The sequence below is a fragment of the Orbicella faveolata genome, unplaced genomic scaffold (genome assembly GCF_042242905.1).
Source record: "Orbicella faveolata isolate gen_17 unplaced genomic scaffold, um_ofav_v1 contig_47, whole genome shotgun sequence".
Lineage (NCBI taxonomy): Eukaryota > Metazoa > Cnidaria > Anthozoa > Scleractinia > Merulinidae > Orbicella > Orbicella faveolata.
In genome coordinates, this window is record NW_028301577.1 from 19,415,001 (window position 1) to 19,426,062 (window position 11,062).

General features: G+C 41.8%; 2 protein-coding genes across 2 annotated transcripts in view; one reads left to right on the top strand and one right to left on the bottom strand.

Annotated features, from left to right (window-relative positions):
- Nucleotides 1–3,473, top strand: part of LOC110066980 (nuclear cap-binding protein subunit 3-like) — a 9,688-nt gene extending 6,215 nt beyond the window's left edge. The window contains exons 8-10 of the mRNA XM_020774247.2: nucleotides 100–177; nucleotides 2,321–2,351; nucleotides 2,940–3,473. Of these exons, the coding sequence (XP_020629906.1) occupies nucleotides 100–177; nucleotides 2,321–2,351; nucleotides 2,940–3,372 (542 nt within the window). The 3' untranslated portion in view covers nucleotides 3,373–3,473. The remainder of the gene's footprint in view (nucleotides 1–99; nucleotides 178–2,320; nucleotides 2,352–2,939) is intronic.
- A 3,488-nt stretch (nucleotides 3,474–6,961) lies between these two features.
- LOC110066992 (kelch-like protein 11) lies at nucleotides 6,962–10,744 on the bottom strand. The gene has a single exon (XM_020774260.2). The coding sequence runs from the start codon at nucleotides 10,422–10,424 to the stop codon at nucleotides 8,730–8,732; it is 1,695 nt and encodes a 564-aa protein (XP_020629919.1). The 5' UTR covers nucleotides 10,425–10,744; the 3' UTR covers nucleotides 6,962–8,729.
- Between the last annotated feature and the right edge of the window lie 318 nt (nucleotides 10,745–11,062).

Here is an 11,062-nt window from a genome sequence, read left to right on the forward strand (position 1 = left end):
TCTATTTCTCTGGTGTGAAATATGTTCATGGCATAGGAATGAGTAAGTTTTGTAGGTATTACAATTTTATGAATGCTTTAATAAGAAATCTCCTTTCAGAGGACAAGAAAAGACCAGGAGCAGCAAGAAGAAGCATGTATTACTTAGTCAATGGTAAAACAAATACAAGTGGTCGAGGTGGGTGTTTCACTGTTTGGGTAATTCATTGTTGACATGTTCCCTATGGGAGGGTTGTTTGGTTAAAACCTTTCCAAAAGCTCCAAGTAAGCTTCAGTCTTTCTTTAAACATTTCGGCCCGGGGGGGGGGGGGGGGGGAGAGGGGGGAAGGGTACTCCCATGTAAAAATTACGGGTGCGCTCGTCGGAAATTTTGAAAAGAACCCCTAAGAGGTACCAAGGCCATGTTTTGTGGGTGAGGCTTGAAATTTTTTTGCCCTTAAGAGGTACCGATTCTAAAACAACACATTATCTCTTGTAGTATTTTTTCTGGCTCGGTACCCTAAAAGGTAATGTGAAAGCTTTTGCTGGACACCCTAAGACGTACCAAAACAGCTCTTTAACCCCTAAAAGGTACGACCAGCACCCCCCGTTCTTTTTGTATGGAAGTCTTCAGTATTGACTTAACAGATGTACAGGAGAAGAAGAGAGGGTTTATTGACATCTAGAAGTCAGTGTCAAATTGACACATCGTGTTTGTGCTGTATTCTGTATTCTAAGACTTCACTAGAATACGCTCTGTGGGAATTGCCCAGGTTAAAAAATGTTGCATCCACTGGACCTTAAACTCGTTCAGGTTTGTTTTTCAAAGTGTATCTGGGACCAGTGTCAGGAATTTGTAGCAAGATTATGCCCTCGGTACAAGTCCCTTGAGCATGCACATGAAAAATACAGTCGAACCTCCATTAAGCGGCCACCCAAAATGTCAAGCCTGGTCGCTTACGAGAGTTTAGACCATATTGGGTCAAAATGTTGCCTCATTAGAATATGGTAACTGAAGAGACTTACCCCATGCGCCAATGCCGATGCAAAGTTTTATTCATGTGAAAATTCAATTTCGAGAAAAAAATCCGGTTCTTCCATTAAGAGATTTTCGCCTCTTGTACTACCCAGGAATACGATAATATTACAACACCTTATTATCCTAGAGCGGTTTTCATTCGAGTGTCGAAAGTAATCAGGCAATTACTTTGGTTTTAGTTTTGGTTTTACTACAGTTTGAGATTGGCTGAGTAGTCTAATTGGTAAGTAATTGGTTTGGTTTTGGTTTTACGACACTCTATTGAGAACCGCTCCATTTCCTCTCTATTATCTATGAAGTGGTCGCTTACGGGAGGTTAAAAACAAAAGAAAAATTCAAACTTTTAGCTCTAAAAGTGGTCGCGGCCGCTTACGAGAGAGGCGGTCGCTTATAACAGGTTCCGAATGTAGTAATTTGACTGGGAAACTGGTATTTTGGAAAACTGGTCGCTCAGGAGAGGTAGTCGCTTACGTGAGGTGGTCGCAACTGGAGTTTCGACTGTAGGTGCATTGCTTGCAAAAAAAAAGTCGGATGTTAGAATTTCGGACTTTTCATTTCGGATGTTCTCGTTTCGGGCAAATTTCGGAACAAAATTTCGGACACTGCTGAAACATAGGCTCGATTACTAGCCGCTGTTCGGGAAAGGAGCCCGCGCTCCTCCCCCGAAAACGTAGAACGGAGACGAGATAGCGGCGGAAATCGAGCCTACTGAAACATAGCTAACGTAAATTTACGCCTAAAACACACGAATTCGACTGAAATAAAAATTTAAGGTAATATTTAAAGTAACATTTTTGGACACTTTTTTGTCCGAAATTAAAATCGTCCAAGTTTTTTTACAAGTAATGTAGAACACACACACGCTATTCTTGCAGGGATTAGTTGCTGGCTGACAAGCCCCTCGTGTCGGGGAGGGGGATGGGGGGGGGGGGGAGTAACTCCTGCATAATAGGAACGGGAGTGCTCGTCGGAAATTTTGTCAAGAACCCCTATGAGGTACCAAGATCCTATTTTGCGGGTGTGGCTTGAAATTTTTTCCACTCCTAAGAGGTACCAATTCTAAACAACACATTATCTCCTGTCATGTTTTTTTTTGCTCAATACCCTAAATGGCACCGCAAAAGCTCCTGCAGTGGACCTTTTGAGACTGAACACTCTAAGAGGTACCAAAACCGCTTTTTTAACCCCTAAAAGGTACGACAAGCACCCCTGTTCTTTTTATAAGGGAGTCAAACCGGACCCCTCGTCTCTCACACTATCATTTTTCTTTGATATTTTACCTGATAATTTATTTGTGTTTTAGGTTCAAAGAAAGGCATTGTCAGTTCATCGAGGTAAGACGATTTCTGCAGTGAGAGAATTTCTGAGAGTGATTTCTGCAAGTGTAGCTTAATGTAGCGGGTAACTTGGTTTTACCGTCACCTTGCAAACGATTTATAACTGACAAAACTCCTTATGGAGCCATGTTGATACGAAATTTCCGGGAGCGTTACGAATGTTTTGCAATTCAGGATCAATTCTAGTCATTTAGCCCCCACTTCGGTTAGCCCCTAGCCTGTTAGCCCCCCAACAAGAAGTCAATTAGCCCCCAAAGAGAAGTGTTTGAAAGCAATTTGCCTCCGACTGTAGGTCTAATCGACTTGGGGGAGAAACGACCGATGATGTTATTAACATTATAACATCATGGGTGACAAATTACTCCTTAATTTTGGCGCGAAATTTCGGCGTTAATATATAATTTCACACGTGGAAATACGAAATTGCCGTAGCAACCTTTGGCGCGAAATTTCTCGATACAATAAACAAGTCAAAAGCCCAAGACTGAATGCGTAATTTGTCACCTATGATGTAAGCGAAATTACTTCCTAATTTCACTCATCACTAGTTGATTACCCATACAAATCAACTTGTATTTCTTATAGGAAGAGGAAAATTTTGAAGGAGCAGGAGCGAGTCAAATACATGTACACAGGTGGACCAGATGTGCTTTTCCTGGACAAGATCGAAACCGACAAGGAAGAAAAAATGGAGATCGACGAACCTCCGCTCAAAATCGTCGTCACTAACGAGGGCACGATGGAAAGGAGCGATACCTCGAATCTGCGCATGCGTATGTACGCCGATTCTTTGGAAGACGACGAGAGCGACAGTGATGATGATGACGACAGCAGAGAGAAGCGAGACAGATGGAAAGGACGAATCAATAGAAAAGAGAGTACGAAAAGAGAGGAACAGGTCAAAAAACAACCTGCGCTAGACTTGCGGTCCAAACTACAGAGCAGAGAGCGGCACGGCTTCAATTTCAAGAACAGACCTTCCTTATCCATAGAGATTAAAGAAGAACTAGAATCGTGATGTTAGAAAGCGTGTTGTTGATTTTAATTCTTTTTTTTTACTTTTAATTTTTCTGTGGAATCTTAAGTCTTTTTAATTTTAATTAAAATCATGTAAAGATACGGCTAGTCCGTTGCGGTTCTTGCGCTAGCTGAAAATTTCCAAGTACAAGGCATGACTGCTCAATGTCAAATGTTCAACCAGGAATTCCAAGCGAGGATTTATTTTATTAGTAATATAGTTGATACTACGAGTAGCTCCTCTGTTTTTCTTTAAGACGACCATTTTTGAGCTGGGGTTGAGCAATTTTCTGGGCACGAGTCTTTTTCCCCTCACCAATTGGTTGTGCATAATTTTTTGGGGGTGGGCAATAGCTTGTGCAAGAAGTTTTTTTAACATCAAAAACAGGACTTGGATAGTAGAAAGATCTTGTTTGATTTTTTTTTTCCTGTGGCTCCCCTTGCACGATTTTTGTTTCAGCAGCTTTTGCTGTTAAAGATTTTTTTTTAGTAATTGCCCAAACCCCTCCCCCCCTCCCCCCCCCCCCCGCGTGGAGAAAGTTTCGCGTGCGCTGCTTTCCCTTTCCTCTTGTGCGATCTCTCCCCTGCCGCTCAACAGACTGAAAGAAAAGAGGGCCTAGTCGTTACGCACCATACTTTCACCTGAGGATCAAACGTTATAAGTTTCAGTAAACTAGGAAACAAGTCTGAAATGTTTTCATCGTCTAGTCTGGCCTTCGCGAGCGCAAACTCTCTATCGTATCATTAAAGGGAAAGACTTGATAAGAAATTAGGAGTTAACTTTGGCTGTCACCGAGAAAAGTCGGGCAGGAATCCTCGTAAGGACGTACGCGCCCAAAATGTTCCCACGAATAGATTTTTTGAAAAACTTATAGGTAGGGATCAACTTTTGCCTAAAAGCCAACATGGGAAGTCACCGGGCTCGTTTTCGAGATAAGGTGCGTTGAAGACCATGCGTTTTTAGAGGTTTTCTTTATTTTAAGACGAGGTTAGCTTACAACTATATCGGCCATAAAAAAAAAGAGCTACATAAGTGGAATTTAGATCAGATAAATATAACTAAGTATATTAAGTAAACTGTTGGAGTTGATGTCGTTCTTTGAGGTTGAATAGGGCTAGAAAAGGAAAGAAAACTTCGCTCACACGAGAGCAGAAAAAGCGAAATATTTGTAATTTCTTCACGAATAGATTTTTCCTGTTTTTTGTTAAAATGGATAAAATCGGGAAAGGAACGTGTTCTCGTGACAAAAACTACGCGACAATTTGCAGCGTTCCCTCGACACTCCTCAGCTTATTACGTCCTGTGTGATATACTCTTTTCATCTGGTTTATATACCTAATGCGACTGCTCAGTGTTGGAAACTAAAATTTGACAGCACTCGCCATTCGGGCGAGTCCACTCGCCCGATGGAATTTTCACTCGCCCAGAAAGATGTCTCCCGTCCCCCAAAAAATCTCCGCAATGATTCACAAATCATGCGTTTTTCGGTATCTCGTAATCACGAAGTCCCAGCTTCAGTGCTATTTCGTGTTGAGCTTTCTTGTTCTGGTCCATTTACGAGACGCGTCCTCAGGATCGCAGGTCGACTTTACTGTTTTATCTTCGTTTTTATCATCAACATTTGACACTCCTTGGTAATGTTTCACATTAATGATTTTCCGTAGTTTTAACTGAGAAACAGCTAAACGAACAGCTGGCAGTATCGTATTCACGTATATCCCTAGAATCAAGAAGTCCTTAAACATGGTACCAAACCTGTCCTACTAAGTTGATTTATAAAAAAGCATTTTTTAAGTGGAAGACCGCCTTAAAGCCAGGGAAGGTTAACAGATCGATCGTTAGTTATTATTAACCGAGCTGGAGGTCTGTATGGGAGAATCTTGACCGAGGTCGTGAGTACAGACCGAACGCAGTGAGGTCTGTACACACAACTGAGGTCAAGATTCTCCCATACAGACCGACTGAGCTCGGTTAATAAGATGTTTATTGCATGGCAAACGAGAAAAATTAATTCGTTTAATGTAACTGGTTTGTACTAGCTGACAGTTTGTTTGCGAACGGCGATGAGCTGAACTTGAAATAATTCTGCCAAAGTTTGCTCGTCCTCTTACTTTGCTCTCATCAGGCTTTTTGACATCTCCATAAATATATATTATTGGAAGAAAATAGTCAATAGTTTTGCATTTTAGTTTGCAACTTTTTCTCCGCAAAATGTAACCGGTCTAGATGTCGGTCTAGATGGGAAAATCTAGACCGCTTTCAATATCGATTTCAGCCAATCAAATTCGTGAATTCGGTAGTTCCCAGTCCTTGTGAGACAGCCATATAATAATAGGGGTTATTGACTGTACAAGTAACAATGGAAGGGGGGGAGGAGGCAGAGCGTTTTTGGAACGGAGCTGGAGGTCAGTTTCTGTTCAGAATTTATTTAATTTTCCGTTTAGGTGAAATGTAGAGCTAGAAAATTCCCTTTGCTCTGATCGACTGGGGTACCTTGGCTGGTTAATCCATATGGACTTTTCCCGCCATTGCAAGATGCGTGGTAGTCTCCTCCGCAGCCGTTTTTTGGGATGTCACGCAACGCTCCCCCCAAAGAAACGGCTGCTCACATCCGAACCACATTCTTTTCCTTTTGTGTTTGTGGTTTGTTTGCGCTCCGTTGAACAGACCAATCACATAATAGCAAAGTGTGAATGACGTAAGCTTTCGCGCGGAAGGTCTACGGTGCGAACACGCGAGGAATTTCTGGCTTTTGTTTCACGCCGCACGTCGCCAAAAATAGGCGGTGTTCGCAGGTTACGATCATGACGGACGAAAAAAATTGTAAATGAAAGTCCTAAGTACAAGTGCTTCATGTGCTCATCGCTATGTTCAGCTATAAATGAGACGATATATATTTTCTCGAAATATCAAATTGTAAGCGTCAATCAAGGGCCAAACGCTTCCTACAGATTGTAATCAGGCCGGAAAGAGCGGCATTCAGAACTCGATGTCAACAAATCGAGCGAAGCTACTTGATTTCCTGGTTCCTTTATCAAGTTAAAATAGATATCTTCCTTCTCGACAGTAATTTTTTGAGTTGAAAGCTTCTAATAATTAACTTGAACTTTGAAGAGTCTTCAGGTTCATAGAAAGCTCGTTCAAGCGTCGCCGGTATTTTTCGGCGTCCCTAAACAAAAGCCGGAAATCTGTATGTTTATTTGTGACATCTCCCACGACGGGATACAACGATAAAAAACATTCCCTGATTGGACAAGTTTCAAAGGGCGAATTTGGCGCGAAAACGTTCTTGAAAATGTAACGGAAGCGGTGATTGGTTAATTTCGTGAAAGGAATGTTGTTCGGATGTGAGCAGCCGTTTCTTTGGGGGGAGCGTTGCGTGACATCCCAAAAAACGGCTGCGGAGGAGACTAGATGCGTGGCGGCTACCTTTGCTTTGATTAGATGATGTCAAAAGACGTCGCTAGTTGATTGGCTAACAGCGGATTACTGTAGAGCCAAAGTCTGGTTAGCCTCCCACACAAAAGTACTGCTTGTTCGTCACAGAATCTTTTCCCACCGTTAATGACTAGCACTGACTAAACGAAGATTATACTAATAATTTTATTTGAGTCAAATAAATTTAGCACTGCTGCTAACTGAGGACACCTAAGTTAGTTAGACGGAATTGATAAAAAAACTAATTACGATAATATAATGATTCTAACAAAACTAAATGTACATGAATAAGTGATAATAGTTATAATAATGATTATAAATATGATTACAATAAAACTAATAAAACTAAGGGTGCGTTTCTTTAAGAAAATCCAAGATTGGATTCTTATTAAGCAGATCAATCCAAGATCACTCGGATCGTCGTGCATGAAAAGAAGTGTACCGAAGAATCCTTGCCCAGTCTGGATTCTTCGGTTCCTTTGATGTACCATGATCCGAGAGATCTTGGATTAATCTGTTTAGAAAAGAAACGCAAAATCCGTTTTCGGATTAAAAATCCAATCTTGGATTTTCTTAAAGAAACACACCCGAAGTGTACATAAATTATGCTACAAATAACTAACCCGAGCGTAAATAACATTCACATTCCCTTGTAGTAGTTAAATTATGAAACTTAGGTCTTTGTCTCTAATATAGTTTTTGAAATCCCTGAAACCTCTTGATTTAACCTCAATGGGACGGTATCTTGGCCCATAATTTTGGGCCTAAGTATTTGACCGAATGTTTTTCAGAGATGACTGTGCCGAATCTTGGTATGACAAAGTCTGAGGTTCTCAGATTAAAATTGCTTTGTTGTCTTTGAAAAAGATCGGTAACTTACTGAAGGTATAGATTCGGATTATTCTTAACTTTATACATCAAAACAGTAATATCCTGGAGACTTCATTTGTACAGTGTTGGTAATCCGGCAACAGCCATGCAACAGTTCGCCTTGAGTTGAGACTTTGTCAAGGTACACTGCACTGAATGCTTTTTCTTGAATCCTCTCAAGTTTACGAATGCCAGAAGCCTAAGGTATCGTAGTAGGTGGATTGACAGTGTTTGGAAATCGTGCTCTTACGCTGGCGCTTTGAAAGAAAACCCAATCAACTCATACATTTTCTGAAAGCTTAATTGTCATAGAATACAATCATATCTTTGAAATTTTCTAAAAAGTTATTGTCGTAGTGATACTAGATGAAATACCCAGGAACACTCGGCTTCGCTTAAACTGGTTCACTTCCGGTCGTGAATTGTCGGAGCGGCGCGATTAACACCGGAAATGTTTTCTCACACATCACCTTCAAAAAGGATGACGGCGATTTTCCAGATGTGGTTTGGGTTTTTTTCTACACCCTCCTAAAGTTTGATATTTTCAATGCAGACGTTTCCTTCTACTAAAGAGGCCATAACTTTGCCGGAAACGGAAGCGAAATTAAATAAAGCCCGCGTCTTACCGCGAAGACGCGCGTAAAAGCCGAACTTTGTTATTTAATCGTGTAATTAAAGGTAAAGCGGCATGTAAGATTAATCGGTAAAGATTATCACTGAAATTGTCAAATAAGCTCACGAAACAGGCAGTTAGTGCCCACGAACGTGTGTAGAACGTGATGTACGAACTGAGAGATGCTGCAACTTTCTGAACACAACACCGGACTCACGTGTCTGGGTGTGGATATCTGTAGGTATCAAACGAAAAGTGTAATCTTAACTTAGTTAGAATTGTTGAATCGGCGTTGAAGTCGTTAGATCGCAGAATATGTAACGCTGAAGTGGGAAGAACAAAGTCGATTTAACGAAAGTATACACGGCGTTCCAAGATTGTCGAATGAGCATCGTACAGAGTTTCTCTCTATCGCAAGCGAGAGGCGAACAGAATACTAGTCACTCTCAGCTATAGACTCCAGGTTGGTCAGAACTCCTTTAAAAACTCGAAGAGAACAGCCTTGAAAAACGTACCGTCGCATCGCTCTTTTCTCGCTTGTCATCTTGTTAACGGGAACAGTAGCCTTGACGCTCCATTGATCACTTTCAGGGTTATAGCACTCAACTTTATCGCGATAGTTCTTGGTTAAGCATGCACAGAGTTCTTTTGGGTGACCACCAAGCACGTACAAAGTTTCGTCAACCAACACCATACTCCCGAAAGTTCGACGAAGTGTCTCCTCGGCTATGAACTGCCACTCATCTGTCAATATGTTATAAACTTCACAGGTTCTCAGGTATTCTAGTTCCCCCTCTTCCATTACCGAACCTCCAGCAATGAAAATATTTTCATTTTTACAGACACCAAAAGCATTGTGCCTCGCCTCATTCAAAGGCGCTATTTTTTGCCATTTATTTTGCTCAGTGTCGAATCTTGCACATTCTGAGACCGATTCGCCAGTATTCTTCACCCTTCCACCCATGATGTATATGTAACTGTCCACAGCCACAGCGCAAAAATGAGCTCTTTCAACCCAGTTTAGCAATGGCGTCAACGAATTGGAGTCGACGCTGTATGTCCAAAGAGCGGTCGAGCTAGTTTCTTCTACAATGAAACAGATTCGGTCTTCGACAACTAAAGGTGTTCCTGCGGAGAATGGGAGGTTGTTTGTCCACGGCGCTGGATACCAGCGGTTCAAATCTGGGTCATAACAGTGCGATCTGGCAATATCATCAGCAATAAAGAAAACTTTGCCTCCACAGGAAAATATGTGTTCCATGGCATTGAGTCGCTGGCTTTCAGTTGCTGGCAGAAGGTACCACTCATCTGCTGCTGGAAAATAAATGCAAGGTTGCAGTTCTCCACGACAATCTGCGATCACGATACCATTTATCGTTAAAGCCTTCCTAGGGGGATGTGGCCGCGGAACATCACAATCTGTTGGCCGATCAAACCATTCCAATGCGCCTGTCACACTGTCGAGGCAGTCTGCATTTTCTTTTACAAGATCATTAGTCACGACATGGCTCAGTAAATAGTCGCGCGATACACAAGTAAGTCGTACATGACTAAACAAGTCGCTGAATTTTCCGCTTCGTTCGCTTTTGTCGTGATCAATCCATCTAAGTATGATTTCAAAAACGTTTTCCTCGGCGTCAATTTCTATCTCATCACTTGAAATCCATTTTTCAACCGCATGGCTTGGCAAATTTAGAAACTCTTTAGAAGCAGTGACGGTGGTAAAGTTTGAATTGATGAATTTCCGGGTGCTCGCGACTAGCTCTTCACATGAGTACTGTTCCGCCAAGTAGTTCATTGAAATGCAGGTCTCAGTGGTGATGTGTTGCTCGAGAAATTTGCCGGCAATAGTTTTAAGATTTGAAAGGAGAAGAAAATCTGCCGTTTCGATCAGCTTCTCTGCATTTCCTTTACAGGTCATCTGAACGCTGCCATTGTAAATAAACTGCAGAATGTCCGCCATCTGTGAGTCCGTTATCGTCTGTAGTCGAATAACTCCTTCATTACTCTCTTTCATGTCGCTACTGAGAAGCTTTTCAAAGAATGGACTCGCCCGTGACAGAACATTTCTGTCAGCCTGGAACTGCTTTCCATCTTTCACCACCAAAGTTATGCCACAAGATCGACTCATGCTTAGCTTGGCTTTGAAAGCGAAACCCAAGGATGAACTCAATCTTAAGCCCAGAGTTTATTCTGCTCCGTGGTCAGCGGTAAGGGTTGCTGGTAGATACTTTTGGATACCGAAAATCAAAAGGCCCTTTTGCCCAGCCTCGTGTCACTTGTCTCAGAGCGCGGAGAAATCCACTGCTAAACCAAACAAGCGTGAAATGCAAGCGTAACGCCTGATAAAGTAAACAGCGCATTTTCACTTCCGGGTTCTTTTAGGAATACAATTCAATTCGATTCGATCTGGCCCGATCTGACCCTCATTGACAATTTAAATTTTTTGTTATTTACACCTTTTTCCTTTTTCACGGAAAGCGCGCATTATATGACAGTTTTTAATCGGCTCATTGCGATCATATGTTAGGTTGCATTTAGTTTTTTTGGACTTCAGTAGTTACGACCCTTTATCAAAGAGGGATAACAGCTTGGCAAATTGAAGTTTGAAGCTACGATATCTTCCTGTCCGTTGTCCAGAGGCTTGTCGAGAATTCAAACAGAACCAAAAGGCATTAAGAAGACGATCGTCAGGTGCGGGAACAAGTGGCAGTGCAAGTACAGTCCAGAGAAGAGGAAACATGAAGACTCAGGGTGCTTTCTTAACCC

What these genes read in the sequence shown, in the direction of transcription:
- LOC110066992 (XM_020774260.2), bottom strand. Translation starts at nt 10,424, where the DNA reads ATGAGTCGATCTTGTGGCATAACTTTGGTGGTGAAAGATGGAAAGCAG.